At 44.9% G+C, this 25,963-nt stretch overlaps 1 protein-coding gene across 21 annotated transcripts in view; it reads left to right on the top strand.

Moving 5' to 3' along the window:
• Positions 1-6,456: 6,456 nt before the first annotated feature.
• The window catches only part of LOC105479380 (calmodulin binding transcription activator 1), a 975,024-nt gene continuing 955,517 nt past the window's right edge, over positions 6,457-25,963 (top strand). For 14 of the 21 annotated variants that reach the window (XR_011606163.1, XM_071067081.1, XM_011737369.2 and 11 more), the window contains exon 1: positions 6,457-6,603. Coding sequence is in view for 17 of the 21 variants with exons in the window: in XM_071067081.1 (XP_070923182.1) it covers positions 6,559-6,603 (45 nt within the window). In the remaining 4 variants the exon portion in view is untranslated. Of the gene's footprint in view, positions 6,604-21,076; positions 21,164-25,963 lie in introns of all 21 variants that reach the window. The other 7 variants (XR_985903.2, XR_985901.2, XR_011606168.1 and 4 more) reach the window with 3 other exon arrangements.

Raw genomic sequence — 25,963 nt, 5'->3', positions numbered from 1 at the left:
TATAATGCCTGACATAATTGGGATGCAGAGAAGAGGAAAGGTGACCATTTGCAGGACAGGAAAACAGGGACCATCTGGTGAAGGGTTGGTTCCAACAAAGTCCACAAGTTTTCATTATGTTTCATCTTGAAAAGGCAAGGGGACACAGGAGCTCTCTGTATGATTTCTTATCACTGCATGTGAATCTAATTATCTCAAAATTAAAAAAATAGTTAAAGACAAGGGGAGAAACCTTTTGGAAATGGAACTTTTGAATATTATTACTTTTAACCATGCAGCCCCATGGGGGCTAAAGAAGGCATAGGTTGTTTTTTTGTTGTCCTGTGCAGGGGGAAAATGAACTTGGGATGATGAGCTTCTCTTTTATTTATTTTTTTGAGACGGAGTCTCGCTCTTGTTTTCCAGGCTAGAGTGCAGTGGCGCAATCTTGGCTCACTGCAACCTCCTCCTCCTGGGCTTAAGCAATTCTCCTGCCTCAGCCTCCCCAGTAGCTGGGATTATAGGCACGTGCCACCACGCCTGGCTAATTTTTGTATTTTTAGTTAGAGATGGTGTTTCACCATCTTGGCCAGGCTGGTCTTGAACTCCTAACCTCATGATCCATCTGCCTTGGCCTCCCAAAGTGCTGGGATTACAGGTGTGAGTCACTGAGCCCGGCGTGAGCTTCTCTTTTAAGTGTTTAAACTTCTGAAATGGGTTCAGTCCCTGCTTTCCTCTCCCAATCCAGTAATATGGAAGCTTCAGTAACTTCCAATTTAAGGAAGCAAGTCCAAGCACTTTTATTCTTATCACCATCAGTAATATAAACAGCCACTTTACTTTGGAAAGCTAACCAGGAAGAAGACGCCTTAGAAAACGTTTTTGGAGTCAAAAAAGTAACAATTTAAGATTCCCACTATTTCCCTTGTAAGTTCTGTTTCTGGACAGTAACATTCTTTCCTTGAAGGACATTAGGGCCAAAATGGGCAAGGATTCCGAGATTGGTGAGATTGGTGCATCGAGCGTATCTTCCAACTCTCTTTTCTAAATGGGCTCATTTAGTAACGCAGGCTGCTTCCTTTACTTGAAATGCCCATCTCTTGGTTACCCTCCCAAGCAAACAGAAACACCAACCAGCCAGCCCCGAAAACATCTCATTCTCTAGCCCAGTGGCTCCCAAATTCTTGAGTCTCAAGATCTTTTTCTACACTTAAAAATTAAGGATTCAAGATGGGCACGGTGGCTCACGCCTGTAAGCCCAGCACTTTGGGAGGCCGACGCTGGTGGATCACGAGGTCAGGAGTTTGAGACCAGCATGGTGAAACCCCGTCTCTACTAAAAATACAAAAATTAGCCAGATGTGGTGGCGGCTGCCTGTAATCCCAGCGACTCAAGAGTATGAGGCAGGAGAATTGCTTGAACCTGGGAGGCAGAGGTTTCAGTGAGCTGAGATCGCACCACTGCATTCCAGCCTGGGCGACAGAGTGAGGCTCCGTCTCAACAACAACAACAACAACAAATAATAACAACAATAATAATAAAATAAAAATAAAGGATTCAAATCCCAGCACTTTGGGAGGCCAAGGTGGGCAGATCAGTTGAGCCCAGGAGTTTGAGACTAGCCTGGGCAATGTAGTGAAACCTCGTCTTCACTAAAGACACAAAAAGTAGCTGGGCATGGTGTTGCATGCCTATAGTCCAGCTACTGGGGAAGCTGAGGTGGGAGGATCACTTGAGCCCAGAAAGTCGAGGCTGCAGTGAGCTGAAATTGTACCATTGCACTCCAGCTTGGCTGACAGAGCGAGACTATCTTAAAAAAAAAAATTAAAGACTTCAAAGTATTTTTGTTTATGTGTGTTAATCTAGTTATGTACCGTATTTGAAAATAAAACTGAGAAACTGGCCGGGCACAGTGGCTCATGCTTGTAATCCCAGCACTTTGGGAGGCCGAGGCGGGTGGATCACAGTCTGGCCAAGATGGTGAAACCCCATCTCTACTAAAAATACAAAAAATTGGCCGGGCGTGGTGGCATGTGCCTGTAATCCCGGCTAATCGGGAGGCTGAGGCAGAGAACTGCTTGAACCCGGAAGGTGGAGGCTGCAGTGAGCTGAGATTGCACCACTGCACTCCAGCCTGGGCGACAGAGACTCTGTCTCAAAAAACAAACAAACCAACTTTAAAAATTGAGAAATTTTAAAAATATTAACTAGCTCATTTAAAAGGAATAAAACAAGGTGGCACAGTGGCTCACATCTGTAATGCCAGCACTTTGGGAGGCCAAGGCAGGAGGATCACTTGAGCTCAGGAGTTGGAGACCAGCATGGGCAACATGGCAAAACCCCATCTCTACAAAAAATACAGGTGGACATGGTGGCGTCCACCTGTATTCCTAGCTACTTAAGAGGCTGAGGCAGGAGAATTGCTTGAGCCTAGGAGGTTAAAGCTGCAGTGAGCCGTGATTGCACTGCACTCCAGCCTGGGCAACAGAGTGAGACCCTATCTCAAAAGAACAACAAAAAAGAGAATAAACCCATTATATGTTAATGTAAATCCTATTTTTATGAGAAATACCTATATTTTCTAAAACAAAATTAGTGATAAGTGTGGGATTGTTTTAGTTTTGCAAATCACTTTAATATCTGACAGTAGACGATTGCTGGATTCTTCTCTGCTTCTGAATCTTCTGCATTCAGCCTGTTGTGAGATCACATACATGCAGCCTCTGGAAGACACTGCACACAGAGTGCACTGTTGGGAGAAACTGACATATTATTGCTATAAAAGTAGTTCTGAGGTCAGGTGCGGTGGCTCATGCCTGTAATCTGTGCACTTTGAGAGGCTGAGGTGGGAGGATCACTCGAGCTCAGGAGTTTGAGATCAGCCTGGACAACAAGGTAAGACCCTGTCTCTACAAAACTTAAAAAATTAGCTGGGCGTCGTGGTGCATGCCTGTGGTTCCAGCTACTGAGGAGGCTGAGGTAGGAGGATCACTGCAGCCCAGGAGTTCAAGGCTGCAGTGAGCTTTGATGGCACTGCTGCACTCCAGCCTGGGCGACTGAGCAGGACCGTGTCTAAAAAATTTCTATTTTTGGGTCCCTTGAGTCTTGGGACGCCCTCTGCTCTACCAAGGTCCCTAGAGAACCACTGTTTTGAGAAGCACTGTTGTGGTCTGAGGCTAAAGTAATTTCAGTGGTGATGGTGTTGAGGCCCAAGTGATGTTCATGACCTCCTCCTGTGTTCCCACTGCCCCTGTCCTGCTGCTGCTTGTTTGTGAACCCGGCTAGGCTGAGAGTCTCTTGAAGGAAGACACTCAATTTTATTCGCATTTCTTTCAACTTAAGTAAATGTTTTAATTATAAAAGTAACATAGAGGCCGGCACAGTGGCTCACGCCTGTAATCTCAGCACTTTGGGAGGCCAAGGCGGGCGGATCACTGCAGGTTGGGACTTCGAGACCAGCCTGACCAACATGGAGAAACCCCGCCTCTACCAAAAATACAAAATTAGCTGGGCATGGTAGCGCATGCCTGTAATCCCAGCCCCTCTGGAGGCTGAAGCAGGAGAATCACTTGAACTCAGGAGGCAGAGGTTGCGGTGAGCCAAGATTGCGCCATTGCACTCCAGCCTGGGCAACAAGGGCGAAACTCCATCTCAAATTAAAAAAAAAAAAAAAAAAAAAGCGATATTACAGCTATATTATAGATAATAGACAATTAAAAAAAACTCACTTATAATCCCCCACGTCATTTCTTGGGTGTACATATCAGTCTTTTTTTTTTTTTGAGGTGGAGTCTTGTTCTTGTCGCCCAAGCTGGAGTGCAGTGGCATGATCTTGGCTCCTTGCAACCTCTGCCCGCTGGGTTCAACCGATCCTTGTGCCTCAGCCTTCCAAGTAGCTGAGACTACAGGCACCTGCCACCTTGCCCACCTAATTTTTATATTTTTAGTAGAGACGGGGTTTTGCCATGTTGGCCAGGGTGGTCTCGAACTCCTGGCTTCAAGTGATCTGCCCATCTTGGCCTCCCAAAGTACTGGGATTAACAGGCATGAACCACCGTACCGGGCCTGTATCGGTCTTTTTTGAAAATGCAGTTTTTTTTTTTTTTTTTGAGACGGAGTCTCCCTCTGTCACCCAGGCTGGAGTGCAGTGCCGCGATCTCGGCTCACTGCAAGCTCTGCCTCCGGGGTTCACGCCATTCTCCTGCCTCAGCCTCCCGAGTAGCTGGGACTACAGGCGCCCACCACCACGCCCGGCTAATTTTTTGTATTTTTAGTAGAGACGGGGTTTCACCGTGTTAGCCAAGATGGTCTCGATCTCCTGACCTCGTGATCCGCCCGTCTCGGCCTCCCAAAGTGCTGGGATCACAGGCGTGAGCCACCGCGCCCGGCGAAAATGCTGTTTTTTTAGACTTATCATCTCACCTCATAAATGAACACCATAATTTTGGGTATTGCCCCCTCTATCTAGCAATGGGTAAGATTTTCTGTTTCTGACGTCTGTGACTAGCATAATATTCCACTACCATAGATGTAACACAATTTACTAAATACCCAATATTAGCACATGTGGGATGCTTCCAATTTGTTGTTGCAGTAAGTACAGTGATCCTGTGAAGAATATCTTCACACATATAGCTTTTCTGGCATTTAGTGTTATTTCCTTAGAACAGATTCCCAGAAGTAAGATTACTGGGTCAAAAGATGCAGACATTTTTTATGGCTTTTAATACATACTGTAAAATTGCTTTTCGAAAGGAATATACTAATTTACAATGCCACCAACACTTTTAAGAATCCGTTTCTCCACACAAATCGTCAACATAGGTGCTATTAAGAATGCTAATCGATAAAATATTGTCCCTCCGTTGTTAAAATTTTGCAATTTTTGAGGCTCATAAAATTAAAGTTTCTTAAAGAATGAGTGTGTAACACAAAACATTCTTTTGGGACATCTTTATTTCTGGAAAACCTAAGACATTCTTACTTGTGACGACCAGAAAAAGAACACATGTTGTTAGGATTGGCACAGAATTCACTGTGACAGCCAATCTTAATGCTGAAACACTTGAACCAGGAGTTTCCACTTATTTTGCTAGTTGTCACCAGCAGTAGCAAAAGGAAAACTAAAATGCGGAAGAAAGAAATGTTCTTATTGCAAACCGTACAAGATCACATTGAGGGGCTGGAGCTCTTACATTTAACTTTGCTTTCCTTTTTCTTTTCTTTTTTAAAAACAATTTGCGATTGCAGCCTCTCCTTTTGTTTCCGGTATTACCTGCCCAGGAGCAGAATTCCTTACTTTCTCCGGAGAGAGGCCGGTCACTGGGAGCGCTGCCCAGCCACCCGCACGCCCGGCCGCCCCGAGAGCCGCACTCGGCGCACCCCGTTCCTAGGCTCGTTCTCGGGGCACCTGGCGGGCGCCCACCTCCCGGGGGGCACGTGCTCCCGTACGCAGCGCGAGGGCAGCGGGCGCCGGGCTATTTATTCGGAAAAGCCCCGCGAGGACGCCCTGGATTGAGGAGGGTGGGAAACTCGGCTGCCCAGCGTTCCACCCGGGCGGCCGGGGCTGGCGCTTCTCCGCTTTCGGCCGGCGGCCTCATCCTGGGACAGGCATCCATGAGTCATCCGCTCCGCGGGTCACATGGGCAACGTGACCAAAATAAAGTTTCGGTATTTTAAGCCGCCAGAAAAGGGGACAACGGAGCTCACCGGGGGCGGGCGCGGGAGGCGGGCGCAGGCGGGCGGCGCCGGGGCCGTGGGGACGCGGCGCCGAGGGGGCGGGGCCTGGAGGGAGGCGCGCCCCTCCCCCACGGCCGGCAGCGACGCCCGGACTCCTAGGCAGCCGGGTTCCAGGGCGCGGCACCCCGGCGGAGCTCAGCCCCGAGGCTCCCTGCGCCCGGCTCCCCACCGGCGGCGGAGGGCTGCGGGATCCCGGAGATCCCGGCGCGTCCTCCACAGCCACCGGGACCCCACGCGCCGGCAGCGGCTTCCCCGGGAACGTCCTTCAGCCCCGGGAGCACGCGGGAAAAGCCCCAGCGCGCCAATGAGCGAGCGCCTTCCTCATGACGGTCACGCTCAGGGGCGGGGCTTCCCTTCGCCGCTCCCGAATTCCGGGAACCCCCTTTGATTGGTTTGGACGGCCTGGGAAACACTGTAGTGACGCCCAATCAAAACGCCACGTCTCAGCCTCGAGGAACTATTCCGTGTCGGGCCCGTCCTGATTGGACAGTTCTTTCGGGCTCTGGCCACTAGGAAGCTTTGTTTAGGTCCGGAAGGCGGGCTTTCCTGGGAGTGGGTGGGGAGGGGGCGTTGATTCTTGACCAATCCTTTCAGTCCGTTGGGTGGTGACCAGCCAATGGGCCGGAGGGATAGGACGCTCCTCCCGGAGAGTAGTGAGACCCCTGGTGCGGGGCGATTGGCGGCGGGAGTGATGAGTGGCAGCCCCACGGCCCAACGGGCGCTGTGCGTGGGCCGCGGGGCGGGGCCAGGGCGGGTGCGCGGCGGCGGCGGGGTGGCTGGGCCGGCGGCGGCGGCGGTACGAGGCGCGCGCTCGGGGTCCCGGTCGCGAGGAGGAGGAGGATGTGGCGCGCGGAGGGGAAATGGCTGCCGAAAACAAGCCGGAAGGTAAGAGCCGGAGCGCGAGGGACTGGGGGGCGGCGCGGCGGGCGGCGGGACCCGGCCCCGCCGGACATCCCGGGCATCGGCGGCGCCGGGCGGGAGCGCGGGGGCGCGGCGGGCGGGCGGGCTGGCGACCCGGCCGGGGAGGGGGCCCGCGGGGTGGGGGGGCGGAGCGCGGCCGAGTCCTGAGGTGACTCGCGGGGCCGGCGGAGCGCGGCGCCCCACACCCCACCCCCGGGGGCGGGCTGGGGCCGGAGGGGGCGGGGGGCTCGCGGGGCGGGGACCGGGCCCAGCGAGGAGGAGGAGCCGGCGGAGGGCCGGCGCCTCCCCCACCCGGACCGGGCATCCCCGCCGCTCCCGAGCCCGCGGCGCGTCCCCCGCACCCCCGGCGCTGGGTCCGGGGTGGGGGCCGCGGGGCGGAAAGTTTATCCGCCTCGGGCGCCCCTGGCCCCGCGCCCCACTGCTCCGGGCCGGTCCCCGTCGGGCGGTAGCGGCCGGCGCTCAGCCCTCGCCGGCCCCCTGCTCTCCGGCGGGCAGGGCCAGACGTACTCTCTCCGGCACCCCATTCAGCCCTGTGGACGCCTCCCCAAGCGGGCGGGGGGTCCCCGAGCTTCTCCCCGCCAGGGGGACCCCGTCCTGCCGAGTGTCCCTCGGCCGAAGGGCCTCGTGTGACCCCTCCCCCTTCGCTTCCCGGGAAGGGAAGGGGGCCTGCGCAGCATCCCCGCCCCTCGCAGTCGTTCACATCCTACTCTTGCCCTTGCACCCTCACAGCCAGGAGGGTGGGGTCTCCGTTTCTATGGCAAGTGAGGATCTCCACACTCCCTTGCCCTTTACCTTCCGTGACCCCGATCCTTCCTTGGCACAGGGGTCCGTCTGATCCGCTCATCTTCTTTGGAATCTTTTGGGGCCTCTGCACACTCTCCGTTGACCCTTTTTGCCAGGACAAGGGGACTCTGGCTACCCATGTTCTTCTTTCCTCACCCAGTGGATAGTGGGGGCTTGTGCAGCTCTGAAGTCATTTCTAAATAGGAAAGCAGACACTTCTCCCAGATCATGCATACTCTCGCACACTTTGCTGGGTTAGGGTGAGCTCATTTCCTGAATACCCTTTGAGTTGCCCTCTTTTTCTTATGGAGACAACTGGACATTCACCGTGCTCCTTTCCCCATTCGTGTGTCTGCACTGACTTGTTCTCTCTTCTCGGAGTTCCTTGTCTGGGTGAGAGTGGGCGCCCCGTAAGATGTGGGGCAGGCTGCCATTGTGCCTAGTGCTTGAGTGAAAAGGGGCCAGCCACACTAGTTGCTCCTGTGTCTGAGAAAGACCGGGGTATATTTTTGCTTCCAGTTGAGTCTTGTGTCTCAGGAGGGGGGCAACCTTCACCAGTTGACTACCCCACTGGGAAAAGGGTCGTGTGCCCTTGTTTTTTGACGTTTTGATTACTGTCTTCTGTGCAGTGAGAACCAGACTTTGTCCGTCCCACACTCAAGAGTCCTTGAACCTTTCCTGGGTATAAACTTCCCGATTCTTTTTTGAGAGAACTCACATCCTCCTCTGTGGCTTCTGCTTCCCAGTCAGCCATCTTTAGTGAGCCTGTTACTTTGACTTTTTCTGATTTTCTCAAATTGTATTCATGTTGGCTGGGTAAGGAGAAGCCATATGCCTTTCCATTCAGAAAAGGGAGTGTAGACACCCGTGTCGCCCACATGCCATCCTGGAAGAGGTTGCCTGTGTGCTCATTGTTGTACTAGAACCTTCCTTTGGCTCTGGTGTTGTCTCTGGTGGCATCCAAACATTTCTTTAAATCTTGTAGCTTTCAGGAGAAGGGGGAATTTGAATGTTTTCTGTTTTTTGCTGTTGTGGTTCTATTTGGAGAACCAGATCATGATGCTATATTCATTTGTTTACATATACATACATGTAGGTATACACAGATGAAATCACATTCATTACATATACAGTGCACAGGAAGTTGGAAGGGTCAGATGACTACCTTTACATTTTGGGTGCATATGGGGCCTTTTATGTGTAATGATATAGATAGATATTAGCGTTGTTGGTAACTCTTCAGGCTTAGAAGCAGCAGCAGAAGAATCATTGATAAATGGCCAATTCTGACCATTCTTTCGTTTGTAATGTGTACCGTACTGAATAAGCAGAATGACATCCTGCATGTTCACGAAGTCTCTGAATGTGCGAAGCGTACGGTGCCTGCCCATGCGCATCCCAGCTTTGGCGATCTGAATTTAGAGGTGGTATTCGCTGCCTGATTCTGCATAGAGTGAAAGTTCTTGATTTCTTTACTGCAGTGTAGGGGAAAGAGATTTCATGTGTTTGGGCAAATGACAGGAGATGGGTGAGAAGAAGGTGTTTTCCTGTGACAGAAGGAGGAACGAATGACCGTAAAGATGTCCCTTTTGTATTTTGACCATTTAAATAATTGAGAGAGGTTGTGAAATTAGCAAAACGTACCTGTGGAAAAGCCCTTGACGCTTCATGAGAGGATGGGGGACGTTATTCTTCGAGTTCTTTTCTCTTGGTCAGGGGAATGATTGCAGCCCTGTCGGCTCTAGTCAGGTGCTTTGCCTCCTCAGGTCTCCCTTCCTCCCTTTCTCCCTCCTTCCCTTTCTCCCTCTTTCATGAAATCCAGAATGGCTGCTTTGACAGGCTTAGTGTGGAGACTCATCCTCCCCGAGTTCCGTTGGGCTCTGGGGCTTTGGCCTTTAAAGCTCTTTTCTAGCTCGGGGGCTCGCTTTGCCTCAGTTTACTGTGTAAGGAGAAGTGACTCATCGGGGATTTGGTCAGCGCTGGTCTGTGACTTCTAGATTTTGCCTTTCAGTTAACATTGAGTTGCCCAGTGGGCCTAATTCCCAGTGTCAGAAAGTAGAGCTTTTGAGCTCATTTTCTTTTTTTTTCTTGGTTTTAAATTTTTTAATGCTGTTTGTATTCTGTGTCTGTAGTCAGCTTGATGGGATTGTGTATTTTTAGGGGATATTAGTGAACTTCGGAAAAATGAAGAGTTGACTACCTGCTGTCGATGGCGTAGACTCAGCGGAGTCATCCCGTTTCCAGTGGTGGTTCTTCCTACCCTTCCTCCATGACGCTATGGAGACTTTGGGAGTTTTCCCTGGTAAGCAGGGGTCTCCATGCAAGGTGCAGTGGAAGGAAAAGTGGTAAAGGTTGGTTGGAAGAACACACTTGAGGTTAATGTCTGAAGCTGGGCTCTTTTTCTTAAGTTTGATGTGGTTGTGTTTCTGTGTCCCTGGTCTCCACAGATGATTGGAAATCAGCTTTTTCCTCTTACCCCTGTAGTGCAAAATGCTTTGTTGCAGTTGGGCAAACTAGACGGATTCTCTGAACCACAGTTTCATCTTTCTGTGTGACTCTCTGTTAGAACATGACTCTTTCCTCCCCTTCACCCTTTACCTCCAGTTTTTGGGACTAGGTTGGGTGACCTCTTCCTCCTTTGTCTTTTTGGAGCCTTGACTTATCCTGCTTCTGCAAATGTTGGGTTTCTCCATCTCATCGTTGAGTGGATTCAAAATGTTGACATATACAGAGCAACCTCTACTCAAGGTCAGACTGGGTCAGCTTTTCCTTTTCAAAAGAGTAGTGTTGTTCTTACTTGCTCTCTGAGACATATTTATGCATCCTGCTCAGCTGTGTTTTCTATCTCCTTAGTTTTTAGGCTCTGGCGGTTTTAGACTTTCCCCCTGAAATAGCCTCTTCTTTAGAGAGTAGTGTTTAGTGTAGTCCCCCATTTATGCTAGGTGTCAGCCCATGTGTCCTGCTCAGTTTTTACTTCTTTGTGACTGATTTTGAGATAGCCCGTCTCAAAATCTTAACATTTTTTTCCCACTGTTTCATTACTTTGAGCCATTCTTCCTTTCGTGTTTGGGGGAAATACCCCTTTGTGTGCAGTTGCACTTCTTTCTGCCTGCCTTATGGAAAAAGCAGTAGAAGGTGATTCTCTTATTTTCTTCAGTTCCCCTCATAGTTGTGTTCGTTGCCTCTTCTGTGGGATCTTTGAATTTGCCCTTCTGGGGAGAAGTCCTTTTTATATTTATACTCCCATGACTGGAATCATTCATTCAGGAGACCTTTACTAAGCTTCTGTTATGTACAAGGAGCTGTAGGGAGTGATGTGACTTTGCTTGAGACCATATTGGATCTTGTTAGCCTTTTATATTAATGACATTTCAGTGTATCTTCTTCTTCTTCTTCTTTTTTTTTTTTTTTTTGAGACAGAGTCTCACTCTGTTGCCCAGGCTGGAGTGCAGTGGCACGATCTCGGCTCCCTGCAACCTCCGCCTTCCAGGTTCAAGCAATTCTCCTGCTTCAGCCTCCCAAGTAGCTGGGATTACAGGCGTGCACCACCTGCCCGGCTAATTTTTTTTGTATTTTTAGTAGAGACGGGGTTTCACCATGTTGACCAGGTTGGTCTTGAATTACTGACCTCAAGTGATCTGCCCGCCTCAGCCTCCCAAAGTGCCATGATTACAGGTGCAAGCCACCATGCGCGGCCTTCAGTGTATCTTAATGCTTGTCTTATATAGTCTTGTAAGGAATTTTTTTTTCTGATTTTTAAGTTTTTGGATTGTTAACTTACAAAGATGTAGTGTAATAGTGTGTTATCTTGTTGAACCTTTTTTCCTCCTCAGCAGAAGTGGGGATGGTGAAGAGGGTGGGAGGGTGGACTGGGAGAGTCATTTAGCAGCTTTCCCCCAGACTGTGTGCAGAGAGAGAGAGTGTATGTGTGTGTGTGTGTGTGTGTGTGTGTGTGTATGTACGTGTAGGAAAAAGTAAAGTCAGCCTTCTTAATCTGATTGTGTAGGTATAACTTTTAGGTCGTTTAGATACATGATTGGTTGGAATGCTTAACATTTGAACAGCAGCATTGCACTAGGCATTCTATAGAACGTAGAGTCAAATTTATTTTTTATATAAGGAAGTGGTATAAAAATATTTTTCTCTTCTGATTAACTGGTACGGTTCATATTAGATAGTGAGAACTATATGAGCTGCTGGTACATTTTCACTGCCACGAAGAATTATATCCAAATTTAATACCTAATTGATGCTCATTCTTAGGCTAGGTATCTGATATGATTATCACCACTTTTGTTTATTATGTGACTTTTAATTTATGCTTTTTAATGGTATTATTGTTTTTGTAAATTGCAAATTCTTTGTGGGTACAGGTTAGGTATAAATAATGATAATAATAAAAATTATTAACACTTTGAAATGCTTCTTTTCTTTTTTCCTCTATTAAATTAGATTTACCGTCTCTACAATGTATATAGAAACCAATTCTGCTAGTTATTTCACTCTTGTGTGAGATTTGTAGTATGTGGTTTGGCAGTGTCCTTTGGTCATGTGAGTGTCTGACTGAGTGTATTTTGTGTTGACAAGTGATGTGTGTTTCTTTTGCGTTTTCATTGTACAGATCATTTTCTAAGGTGTTGTGTATCTTCTGGAATCATGTACTATGTTCTTTTTCTTTTTTTTTTTTTTTTTAATGTTCTAGGTGACTTAAATCTGACCTCCCTTTCTTTTCTTCGGCCTTTCCTTTTACTTTTTGTCCTTTCCCACACAGAGAGATTTATTCACTGCCCTGTCATTATTATAAAAAAGTATTTGTAGATGTACTGTATTTGTAGCCTTTTAGTAAAAAGGGGATGCCCACCATCTCTTTGTCCTTTAGCACAAGGCATTGTTTCTTTTTGTTTCCCTAAGAATAGGTAGATGGAATGAGATTTAAACCACAAGGCAGCTAGTAATAGTATTTGTAACTAGATAGCATCTCTAGATAAAACACTGGGTCCTTCATTCTCTGGGCCTCCCCATGTAGGATTTTGGAAATTTATTTTCACTGCATTTAGCCAGCTTCTTTCTGTCTCTTTGGCTTGACACAATAAATTTCTTTAAGCACAGCCAAGTATATTATTTCATTTGGAGCCTTCATTTACAAGGAAGTATGGGGGCCTCTTCTAATGTTCCTTTGCCTGTTATATATAGTACTGCCTTTAGTTTTTGGTGTGTTTGAGAGTGAGAGTGAGAAGCATTCTTGCTCTACTACTTTGTCTGTGTAACTTGAATAAGAGTGTACGGTCATTCACTCTATTTTCCAGATAGTGTATAATCTTTCTTTTTATTTTTCTTGAATACCTAATCAGGTTCGAGCTACAGGTTGATCTGACTGTCATATCCTTTTATTTTGTGCCATCACTGGATATAGTGTCCCTTCGTCCTGTGATTAAGCCATGTTCCTATTCTGTCATTAGAGAGAGGGACTTACAAACATATAGATGGTCTCCCATGATAATTATCATGCATTTATAAGGAAAGTGTTTCTTTTCTTTTTTTTTTTTGAGACTGAGTCTTGCTCTGTTGCCCAGGCTGGAGTGCAGTGGCGTGATCTCAGCTCACTGCAACCTCTGTTTCCTGGGTTCTAGCGATTCTTGTGCCATAGCTCCTGAGTAGCTGGGATTATAGGCACCCACCACCATGCCCGGCTACTTTTTGTATTTTTAGTAGAGACGGGATTTCACCATATTGGCCAGGCTGATCTCGAACTCCTGACCTCAAGTGATCCGCCTGCCTTGGTCTCCCGAAGTGCTGAGATTATAGGCATGAGCCAGTGCGCCTGGCCGAAAGTGTTTCTTTGTATATATTGACAATGGAGAGCAGTTCGTGATTTTTCACATGAGGGGACAAAGTAAAGGGTGAGTAAAGGGTGGTGGTTTTTTTTTTTTTTTTTCCATCAGTATGCTAGCTGTGTATTTCTAAGGCTATATTGCATCCTTCTGCTTTGAACACCATTGCTTGTAGAAGGTCATGGGCCTCCTTGTGTAAAGATTGGTACTGTTTCCTGAGCTTTTTTTTTTTTTTTTTTACCTCATTACCCTGGACTTACAGAGGAATATTATGTACCCCACTGCAAAGAGAGGCCAAGGGTCAGCCACATTATTTCCCTTTCTGCTCTTTTTTTGGAGGATTGTTCATTTACTTTGAACTGATTGACATGGCATAAGATGGAATGACTAGAGATTTTTTTTTTTAATGGTTCTTCCATATTCAACTTCAGTGTTTTGCCCTTTCCTGACATAGTTGCTTGTTCTCTTGTACGTGAATCCTTTTGCAGTCACTTTCTTGTTTTTGTTTTTCAAATTTAGCCAGGCCTTTCAAGTCATGTAACATATCCTTTCCTGAGACTGTTAGCCGAAGGTAACTTCGAGGAAGATATGCTTGTTTGGGGCTGTATTCATCACTCTGCTCTCTGAGGTTTTATAGTTTCATGTGTACAAAGTGACATTTCTTGAAAGAAATGTTTGGGGCTGTATTCTTAATAATTTTAAACATGTTATTATGTGGAGACTGAGTGGCGTAGCTCTCATCCCTAACTTCATTTCTTCATACCATCTAAAATACATCTCCCACCCCTATGTATATCTCTCCTCCCCCAAAATCCCAAAACAACCATCATGATAACAATCCCCCCCAAAAGCAAAACCTTATGAAGCCCAGCTCTGATTGCCTCTGCTGTGCAGTTCAGTCACTAGTTTTGGACAGGTGCATAAGCAGATAATTTTTAGGTGTGTAATATTCTCAATGGGGCTGATGTGTGACTTTTGGGACATAGAGCATTCATTCGTTCAACAGACCATGCAGTATCTCTTCCATTTTTTCCCCTTATCAGTTACCACAAGGTAAGATTATGTATTCAGTCACTTAAAAACACTTGCAAAGTGAATTTCCCCCCTTTATTCCCTTCTAACCATTGAAATAAATGCTGACAATAGTAAATTACCGTGTCCCTACTTTTGTGTTCAACATGTCTAAGAGAATGGAGAGCTAACTTCCAATAATGGCAGTACAGCCAGTCATGACTCTTTCTCCATGTAGCCTGTGCATTTTGCAGTGGTGATTTGTACTTTCAGCTAAATTTAGTGTCTATAACAAAGGATGCATCAGATGTTTAAGTTCATTTAATCTTTTTTACAGTGTACATTCAACAAGGTGTATTTGTGTGTTATATTAGAATGATGTACAGATACAACCAGAGGTATTCTTTCAACTTAGAGAGAGAGGAAGCCTTTCTTTTTACAAGTTTTGAAGGAAAGTTATTGTCTGTTTTTCCTTCATCATGGTTGATTTAGATTGCCAGACTCATTTCTGAATGTATATTAATACAATCAAGAATTAATCTTTTTAAAACTTAGATTTGGTTTTTAATCCTTTTCTGAAAAGTCATTTCTGAGGATGTATGATGTATGTGCCCCATTGGTTTTCTGAGCATTTGGGTATCAAATCATTTGGGAGTGATAATAAGACATTGGTACAAAGTGTGAAATTATCAGAGAGAAAGAAAAAAGATGCTGTAGTGGAAAAAATTACTCATTTATGATTAAAAATAATCTCAAAGTGATGATTGGAAGTATAAATTCAGATATTTGAAGAAGAAATGGAATGTTGATAGGGTTATTGTATTGCATAGACACATGTACACATATAAAGAATGCTCCCCAAAAAGGGGGCACCTAGAGGACAAGTAAGTTGATTGGATTGATTTTAAGAAAAATGTTAAGTTTGTCTTTTTAAAAAGTAATTGAAATGAAATAACCCTTCTTAGTGAAGAAAATGAAAACTTTGATGGAAGTTCAGCAAAATGGAATATTTAAAAAGATTCAAGAGAAGGATTTTTTTATTGCGAATCCACAAGGGGGTAGTGATGTTCTTTCAAAGATACTTGTGGTGGCAACAATGTGAGATGATCTCTTCACATTTTAGATTTACCGATAAAACTGGCATGTTTGCATTTTAACTTAATAAGATCTTCTTTTTAAAATGTTTATTGGCAAAATTGTTTATTGCTTAAATTAAAAAAAAATCCATTTTGGGTGAATGGCTACTTTAAGCCATATGAATGGTGAAGAAGAGAGAATGTCCTTACAGTTCTGTGCTTTGGAGAGGTTACCAAGGATGTGAGGGTCACTGTTATTTTCTAAGAATGTAATAATCTTAAATTCCCTGGGAAACATTAGACATCCAGGAATCAGTTACTTAAGTGTCCTGAATAAAAGGATTTTAGTAAATTGTGTCTAAACTTTACAGAAGTTTGTATTACTAGTTGTATTTTCAGTCCTGCCGAGAGATGAAAGATATGAACAATCCATGCCACTAGCCACTTTTAATAGTTCTAAGTAAATCAAATTTTTATAATCTTTCTTTTTTATTAGTTCATATTACATCATTAGATAAAGGCTTTTTTTCTTTCTTTCTTTTTTTTTTTTCTTCCCTCACATAAAAATTCCAGGAGCTTTCTTCTGGTCACTGAGTTCCACCCCATATTATTCAGAATTACTTAAAATTAGGTGTGGTATGGCTGTGCTGGGTCGTTTTCAGTGGAGGACTGCCTAGCTGTATTATGCATTCATTTTTGAAAGTTACGCCACGTGATGGGAGAAGGATTTAAAGTTGGGGCGAGCAGCTATGTCCTACTTATTTAGAGACACAACTAGTCATCGCCTGTAAAAAATGTTACTTCTTTTAAATTTATTTTATCTTGTTTTTTTTTAGAGACAGGGTCTCGCTCTGTTGCCCAGACTGGAGTGCAGTAGTGCAATCCATAGCTCACTGCAACCTTGGCCTCCTGTGCTGAAATGATCCTCCTGCCTCAGCCCCCTGAGTAACTGGGACTACCGGTGTGTGTCACCTTGCCTGCTTAGGTTTTTTTTCTCTTTTTGGTAGAGATGGGGTCTTGCTGTGTTGCCCAGGCTGGTCTTCAACTCCTGGTCTCAAGCAGTCCATCTGCCTCAGCCTCCCAAAGTGCTGGGATTTACAGGTATGAGCTACCATGGCCCGCCTAAAAAAATACTATTTCTGACAATAACACAAAATGTGTGGTTTAGAAATTATGATAGTTTGTGCCACATACATTGTATATTTTTCATTTTTGGTCCATGGAAAAGCTTGTTAATTGAGCTTTTCTCTTTTTCTCCGTTCCCTCATTCTGAGCAAGGAATGACTTTTTCTTTTATTTCCTTTACCAAATGACTTTGGTGTTTTAACATTCCAGAAGATACACTGTTTTTCATATGCTACTCTAAACTCTGCTGGGAACTGAACTATGACGTCAGCATTTTCATTCATGAATTTGATTCTTCTAAATTTTTTTCCTGTTTTGTATTCCTGAGCTGACTTCTGGCACATGCACAAATCAGTTTACCATTAGTCAGCCCATAAATCACTGATAAAAGGTAAAACAAAAGATAAGATACTGGAGTTACTTTGATAGTACTATAGTTCTCATGCTGATTTGCATCAGTACAGTTTGGATAAGGTTTCTGGCTAAACAGATTGAAACCTAAAAAGTCAATTTAATTATCTTATGATTTTGTGACTTGAACTGTGTTGTGAACATATTGACACAATATTTTTGTTCTTACAGGAAGTTGAGAGTGCTATGCTGTGGCTCCTTTGTTATAAAATAGCATTTCTTTTTTTATTTTTTGGAGAGACGGTCTCACTGTGTCACTCAGTCTGGAGTGCAGTGACACGATCTCTCTCGGCTCACTGCAGCCTCGACTTCTCGGGCTCAGGTGATCCCTCAGCCTCCCGAGTAGCTGGGACTACAGGCACGCGCCACCATGCCTGGCTAATTTTTGTATTTTTTGCGGAGATGGGTTTTCACCGTGTTGCCCAGGCTGGTCTCCAACTTGTGAACGCAAGCGATCCACCCACCTTGGCCTCCCAGAGTGCTAGGATTAGAGGCATGAGCCACTGCGCCAGCCTAAAGTAGCTTTCTTGTATAATTTGACTAAGTTGGAAGAATATATAAAACTTTATTTCAGAGAGGTTAGGCCTGGAGATTAAATGATATTTTATTCAGATTACCTTTGTAATGGATTTAGATTTTTTTTTTGGAGGATTTTCTTGCCTTTGACATATTTTAAATTACTTCATTGTTTGATACTTTTATTTTAATATATTATTATTGTGATGGAACCGGTGTAGTATTCCTTGTATTGGACTTAGGGTGCATCTCCCCTGGATTGTGCACTCGTGTAGCTGTCAACTCTAGTTTCTCCTCTAGGGAGGTCACTCCTTGAAGTTTAGTACTACATTAGAGCAGTTCTTGAAGAAATCTTATTTGGAGTTTTCTTCTGCAGGCCAAAATTGAGGCTAAGCCTCCGGCCCATTGTATCTTTCAAGCCTGCTGTAGTTGATGAATGGTGAGCTATAAAAAAGTTCATTTTCTCTACTTTCTTGGGGGTTTTGCTGACTTTCTGGATACTCACTTGCCAAGAAACATTTAGAAATAAAATGTGTTATATTTGGGAATCATCATTTTAGCTAAATAATAATTCATGATTAGAATCAATGATTCAAGCTGCAACCACTTTGATTGATACCTAGTCTTACTCTTGAGATCACTGTTTTTTCCGAGATGGTCTTGCTTTTGTCACCCAGGCTGAAGTGCAGTGGCGTGATCTTGTCTTACTGCAGCCTCCACTTCCCCGGCCTAAGCAATCCTCCTACCTCAGTCCCCCAAGTGGCTGAGACTATAGGTGTACGCCACCATGCCAGGCTAAGTTTTGTATTTTCTTTTTTTTTTTTTTGAGACGGAGTCTCGCTCTGTCGCCCAGGCTGGAGTGCAGTGGCCGGATCTCAGCTCACTACAAGCTCCGCCTCCTGGGTTTACGCCATTCTCCTGCCTCAGCCTCCCGAGTAGCTGGGACTACAGGCGCCCGCCACCATGCCCGGCTAGTTTTTTGTATTTTTTTAGTAGAGACGGGATTTCACCGTGTTCGCCAGGATGGTCTTGATCTCCTGACCTCGTGATCCGCCTGTCTCGGCCTCCCAAAGTGCTGGGATTACAGGCTTGAGCCACTGCGCCCGGCCAAGTTTTGTATTTTTTGTAGAGATGGGGTTTTGCCTTGTTGCCCAGGCTGGTCTCAAACTACAGGGCTCAAGCGATCCTCCTGCATCAGCCTCCCAAAAGTGCTGGGATTATAAGCATGAGCCACCATGTCCGGCTGAGATGACTCTTTATTTTTTATTTATTGGGGTTTTTTTTTTTTTTGAGACAGAGTCTCACTCTGTCACCCAGACTGGAGTGCGGTGGCGCGATCTTGGCTCACCACAACCTGTACTTCCCGTGTTCAAGCAGTTCTCCTACCTCAGCCTCCAGAGTAGCTGGGATTATAGGCACGCACCACTATGCCTGGCTAATTTTTTTTTTTTTTTTTAAATAGAGATGGGGTTTCACCATGTTGGGCAGGCTGATCTCGAACTTACGACCTCAGCTTATCTGCCTGCCTTCGCCTCCCAAAGTGCTGGGATTACAGACGTGAGCCACCACACCTGGCCTGAGATGACTTTTTAAATGCCATAACAAGTACAGATCCTGTGTCCTCCCATTATTGAATGAAACTAGAACTTTGTGTTCCTTTAGGTTAAACTATATTATCTAATAGGTGACAGAAGAGTGGTCTGTTAACTGGCTTTCTCCTTTCAGTAGATTAGCTAAGAGAAAGGAAATAAAAGCAAGTAGACTGTGAATAAACATTGAAGTTGACTTGAATGACATTATTTTCCCTAATAACAAAATAATTTATATATTATTTAAGTATGATTTCTGTAAAAGAATCTATTTGCAAGTGATAATGAAAAAAGAAAAAAAAAATATATTTTTTGAGATGAAGTCTCGCTGTTGTCCCCCAGGCTGGAGTGCGATGGCGCAATCTTGGCTCACTGCAACCTCCGCCTCCTGGGTTCAAGCGATTCTCCTGCCTCGGCCCCCCGAGTAGCTGGGATTACAGGCGCCCAACCCTATGCCCGGCTAATTTTTGTATTTTCAGTTGAGACACCATGTTGGCCAGGCTGGTCTCGAACTCCTGACGTCAGGTGATCCACCCGCCTCGGCCTCCCAAAGTGCTGGGATTACAGGCATGAGCCACTGCACCCAGCCTAAGAAAGGAATATTTAATGGTAGAGGGGCTCTGTAAAAACCCCCTAATTTTCAAAGCCATGTGCCACTGTAGGTATGAAAAGTTGTGGGCTGTTATTACTAGGTTTCAGAATGTCTGGAATACTGGCGGTAGTATCAGCATTATTTATTTATTTATTTATTTTTTGAGACGGATTCTTGCTTTGTTGCCCAGGCTGGAGTGCAGTGATGCAAGCTCCGCTTCTCGAGTACAAGCCATTCTCCTGCCTCAGCCTCTCGGGTAGCTGGGACCACAGGCACCTGCTACCACACCTGGGTAATTTTTTGTGTTTTTTTAGTAGGATGAGATTTCACCGTGTTAGCCAGGATGGTCTTGATCTCCTGACCTCGTGATTCGCCCTCCTCAGCCTCCCAAAGTGCTGGGGTTACAGATGTGAGCCTCCATGCCTGGCTAAAGCATTATCATTTTTATCTAACCCTGAACCAATCAGTGATTGGTTAGTTCTCCAGCCGTGAAGGCTTTGTGCTTCCTAGACAGCTTTTAGAACAAGCCCACCTTGATTCCCAGCTCAAACTCTTTCCTTTTTACTATTTGTTATTTATTGTTTGTTTATTCATTATTTATTATTATTAATTAAAAAATTTTTTTAGAGACAGACTCTTGCTTTGTCACCCAGGCTAAAGTGCCATCACAGCTCACTGCAACCTTGAACTCTTGGGTTCAAGTGATTCTCCTGCCTCAGCCTCCTGAATAGCGAGGACTACGGGCGTGTGCCACCACACCCGGCTAATTCTTTTTTAATTTTATGGAGAAAGGGTCTTGTTATGTTGCACAGGCTTGTCTTGTACTCCTGGCCTCAAGCAGTAATCCTGTCTCAGCCTCCCAAAGTGCCAGGCTTACAGGCATGAGCCACTGTGCCTGGCTTGTACTCTTTTCTTTCACTAGCTAGGAATGCTGGTGAGCAGAACTCAAGGATCCCAGCAGAGCTGCATCCTGTACTGTCTTTGCTGCCACTTAGGTGGACCAGAAGCTAGAAGCCTTTCTCTCCATGACCTCCATACCTTCTTTTACCAGATGGTATTTCTGCATTTATCACTCTTGATTCCACCACAGCTTTTCCTCATCTTGCTTTTCTCAGCCCTCAGCTCTTATATAATGAGATAGTTGGTAGTCATTTTGAGGGGATTCATGTATTGGGTAAAGGGTTGTCCTAGTGATAACCTTGAAAGTTCCTTCCCATTAATAATAATTACTATTAATAATTAATAGCAGTAACTAATGATAAAATAGAAGTTGCAACAATATACTGTAATAAAAGTTGTGTGAATGTGGTCTGTCTCTCTCAGATTATCTTATTGTACCATACTCACCTATTTTTGGACCTTAGTTGACCGCTCGTAACTGAAACCATGGATAAGAGGGGGACTATTGTATAAGGAAATGAAGTCAGAGATATGGAATTTCATTTCAGGGCTTGCTTTCCTGATATTCAGCTATTCTGTATAACTGTATCTTTTCCTTTTGAGGTCCTTGCTCCAGGACAAGAATAATATGTTGACTCAAGCCGTATGGGGGGATTTGAACTGCAGACACTCAGATGTCTCCTTTCTGAGGTACATAGACGGCTTAATTTTTTAGGTGTGTCTGTTTAATATACTATATTAACTTTAAAAAATGTAGGCTGGGTACTGTGGCTCACGCCTATAATCTCAACACTTTGGGAGGCCGAGGTGGGAGGATTACTTTAGCCCTGGAGTTCGAGACCAGCCTGGGCAACATAGTGAGACCTTGTCTCTACTAAAAATAGAAAAAATTAGCCAGATGTGGTGGTGCGCACCTGTGATCCCAGGTACCTGGGAGGCTGAGGTTGGAGGATTGCTTGAGCCCTTGAGGTCAAGGCTGCAGTGAGCTGTGATTGCGCCACTGCACTCCAGTCTGGATGACAGAGTTGAGACCCTGTCTCAGAACAAACAAAATGTGAAAAAAAATTTTAAATTATTAAAAAAGATGTACGACACCAAAATATTCATAGTTATTTTGTATGACAGATCTGAGGTCTTTGTTCAGACATAGATGAGGGTTCCTAGTTTTGGAAAATAGACTTAAATAATATATGATTACAGATGAAAAATATTTGCTAACCTCAGACTTTTTCTGTTTGAGGTAGTATTTATATTCATTTAGTTGTACTTTCTGGAGTTGATTAATATAACCGTTATTAAAATCTATCTATTCCCAATAATTCAGTAAATGAAGACTCTTCCTATTTAGAAACTCGTGTGGATTGGGGAGTTGCTGTGGGCCCACTGTCATTGATCATATCACATCTTCACTTGGGCCTACTCCCTGGGCTACTATAGGCCTGGCATTTGGAGAGGCCATGAACATAATTCATTTTTGGAACTTTCTTTCATTTTTAAAGATACTGAGAGGCAAGTTAAAGTTCCTGGTGTTCGTGTAAACATTCCCTGCCTTATCCTTTCCATCTCAGCCATTATGAAATGTTCTGGCTGAATCGTTTGCTTTCACAAAGCTTTGATGGAAGTTTCTTCCTCATTTGGTTTTATTGATAGAGGCTGTTGTACTAAAAAGAAAGCATAACAAGTTAGAAAGGTGGAGAGTGGGTACTTAACATTTTTGAAGTACCTGTCTTTCTTCCTAGGGGTCCTCCGGAAATTGATCATAGATAACTTGACCAAATTCAAGGCCCAGAGATTTATTCCAGGCATTCTGGGAGGGAAGGAACATCAGACATTCTATACTGAATCTAATTATTCTAAATATGGCCCACTGCAGCTTGTATGAGTGTTTTCTGATGTAAATATGGTGATAGTGGCGACCTCTCTAACTGGGCCAAATATCCTTGACAGCTTCTATCTGTCCTCTCCAAGTATTTTTAGTCTCTTTAGCTTCTGCGGCCATGTCTGGAGGAACTGAGGATGGACTTAGCTGCTCTGGTGCTGCTCCAGGTTGTTGTGGGTACTCTTTGCTACCTTTGTCACTGTCCTGCCACAGTCCCGCCACTGATGAGGCTCCTGGCCCTTGTCGTTTGATGAGGGAACATAAATACTTGTTTAATAAAAATAAAAAAGTCATGATTTTCAGAATGCTTTGAAAATAAGCTATGGCTAGTGGTGATACACAATGGGAATGCCCTTAATTTCACTAAATTGTATGCTCAAAAAGGGTTAAAGTGGTAAATTGTATGTTATGCATGTTTTACCATAATTGAAAGAATAAAAACTTTAAATGGATTTGAAGCTTAATGAGAAAATTAGTTATAAGGTCCTAACAGTAAATATATGGCCAATATTTTCATGATCCCAAGGTGGGAGGCTATGCCTTAAGTAAACTGTCAGAATCACACATTAAAAAAAAATAAATAAATGATGGTAATCAGGCCCTGAGGTTCATTTATACAGAAAGTGATTTTTAGGTGAGATTTTAATATTTGCAATATTTATATTTGTAAAGAGGACTGGCTAGCTCATTCAGAAAAGTCTGAGGTTCTTAATAAACACTAGGAAGCAGATGGTTTGGGGTTGATGTCAGGGAAGGTAAGCAGGCCCTGCTTTAGATTAGAGCACTTTTGATTGCACGTACCACAAGCCACACAGGTTAGGCCAAGTGAAAGCAGTTTTAGTCTAAGAAGAGCAGAAGCAATTGTAGCCTCCCAGGACAGAAACTGAAGTGTAGCTGGGCAGTGGGAACTGGATCCGGAGAGTGTGGAGTACATGTCTTCTCTGGAGCTGGGCTTTCTCCATTCACATGTAGCTTTCTTGCCTAAGTTGCATGTAGTGGCCTTAGTCAAGGCTCCTGCACGTCCTGACTCTAGTTCCAGTGCTCACCATCATCTGACTCCCGTTTCTATGGCTCAGTACAAAAATACTCAAGACTGGGAATTGGACTGACTCCTCTCAGCCAGTTGCTTTGTTTCCATAGGCCAGCTGATCATCCCACTCCAGTGGACTATGAAAGAAGGTTGGTTAGATCCAGCAGCCTGCTGATCATTTGGAGGGTCTTAGAGTGAGAGGAGATTGTGTGAGAAGCTGGTTATTGGAGCAGGGGGTCCTGGCACCTCAAACTCTGTCTCCATCAAACAGTGTAAAGGAAAACGTACTGACTCCTAAAGGAGTGTCTTATGTTCAGGTGCTATAGTGATTGAACGTTTTGCAGAGAAGGTGTTCAGTGTAGCTACAGATAGGAGGCCAAGTGTCCTTGGTCAGCCAGCCTGGTTGTGTGTGGAGTAAGTTAGTGGTAGATGTAGTAACTGTCCCAAAGCTTTTCCTTTGTCTCTCTCTCTCTCTTTTTTTTTTTTTTGAGACAAGGTCTTATTCTGTTGCCCAGGCTGGAGTGCAGTGGCGCAATTTCAGCTCACTGAAGCCTCGACAGCCTGGGCTCAAGTGATCCTCCCACTTCAGCGCCCCAGGCTGAGGACTTAGCTGGAAACACAGGCATATGCCACTTTGCCTGGCTAATTTTTATGTTTTTAGTAGAGACAGGGGTTTCATTGTGTTGCCTAGGCTGGTCTTGAACTCCTGGCCAGCTCAAGCGATCCACCTGCCTCAGTCTCTCAGAGGGCTGGGATTACAGGTGTGAGCCACCGTGCCTGGCCCCAAAACGTTTTCTTTGACCATTGGAGAAGCAGAACACCCTGGAATGCTATGGTCTGTGCAGTCTTTGCCCTGTGGGTGTTCTCAGGTAGAATCAGGCAGTTTGGGTGATGTCAGTATCATTTGAGGTCTTCCACAGTTCAGCTATTTGGGTGGCCTTCCCCACGTTTCCCCTTGTTTTGGGGAAACATAAAAGGATGGAGATGTGTATCCTTAGTAAGAAAGGGAGACATTGCCTTCAGAATGGGTAGAAAGCAGAAAACAAGTGGGGAAGAAAACAGAAAACAGCCTGTCTTTAAGTGTATGTGGCTGCCTGTGTGCACGGTCCTTCAGCTTTTCCTTAGTATATCCCCGCTGCCTCTGATCTCTTGTTCTTGATTTTTCATGGTAGAAGGAGGAAACAAAATTATAGAAGACAGGTGGAAGACTGTGAAAGAATAGTAGTTTGGAGATAACTATGTAAAGGGCTAATAGCCTGCACACCACTGAATTTTCTGAATTTATAGCTGTTTAGTAATTGATGTTTCATAGTGTTGACCTTGAGTAAATTCGGAAAAGTAATACTGAGTATGTTCTGCTAAACAAAAGAGGAAAGTATATGATGTTTTTGAAGAAACAACCTTCACAATAGTTTCAGTAGTTAAAGGGATTTGGTTCCTTTTAAAATTATTTATTTCTTTTTAAAGATGGTCTTACTCTGTCATCCAGGCTGGAGTGCAGAGGTGTGATCATAGCTCCCTGTAACCTTGAATTCCTGGGCTCAAGTGATCCTCCTGCCTCAGACTCCCGAGTGGTTAGGAGTACAGGCATGTATCACCATGCCCAGCTGATTAAAAAAAATTATTTTTGGCCGGGCATGGTGGCTCACACCTGTAATCCCAGCACTTTGGGAGGCCGAGGCGGGTAGATTGCCTGAGGTCAGGAGTTCCAGAGCAGCCTGGCCAACATGGTGAAACCCCGTCTCTACTAAAAAAAATACAAAAAGCCGGGCATGGTGGCAGGTGCCAGTAATCCCAGCTACTTGGGAGGCTGAGGCAGGAGAATCAGTTGAACCCGGGAGGCGGAGGTTGCAGTGTGCTGAGATTGCCATTGCATTCCAGCCTGGGAAATGAGTGAAACTCTTTTTTTTTTTTTGTAAAGACAGGGTCTCAATATGTTGCCCAGTCTGGTCTTAAACTCCTGGCCTCAAGTGATCCTCCAGCATTGGCCTCCCAAAGTGCTGGGATTACAGGTATGAGCCACTGTGCCCAGCCTGATCTGTTTTTCAATAATAGCTTAAGATGTAATTCATATATTGTAAAATTCACCCTTTTAAAATATATAATTGAGTGGGTTTTCTTTTGTATATTTACATGTTTTGTGCCACTGTCTCCACTCTCTAATTCCACATGTTCATCACTCCAAAAAGAAAATCTACCCATTAGCAGCCACTCCCTGTTGCCTCCTCCTCCCAGCCCTAGTCAATTGCTAATCTGCTTTATTTCTTTATGGATCTTTATGACTAGTCTCAACATTTCATATAAATGGAATCATATAGTGTTTGTCCTTTTGTGACCTGGCTGGCTTATTTCCCTTAGCATAATGTTTTCAAGGATTTTATCTGTGTTGTCTGTAGCATGTACTGTTACTTCATCCCTTTTTTAAAATTAAAAACATTTTAATTTAATGTAATAGAGACAGGGTCTCGCCATGTTGCCCAGGCTGGTCTTGAACTCCTGGGCTCAAGTGATCCTTCTGCCTCGGACTCCCAAGGTGCTGGGATTACAGGTGTAAACCACCATACCTGGCCACTTCACTCCT

This window comes from Macaca nemestrina, chromosome 1 (genome assembly GCF_043159975.1).
Source record: "Macaca nemestrina isolate mMacNem1 chromosome 1, mMacNem.hap1, whole genome shotgun sequence".
Taxonomy (NCBI): Eukaryota; Metazoa; Chordata; class Mammalia; order Primates; family Cercopithecidae; genus Macaca; species Macaca nemestrina.
Note: the sequence above shows the minus strand (reverse complement) of the source record. Positions and strands in the feature narration are given on the sequence as shown.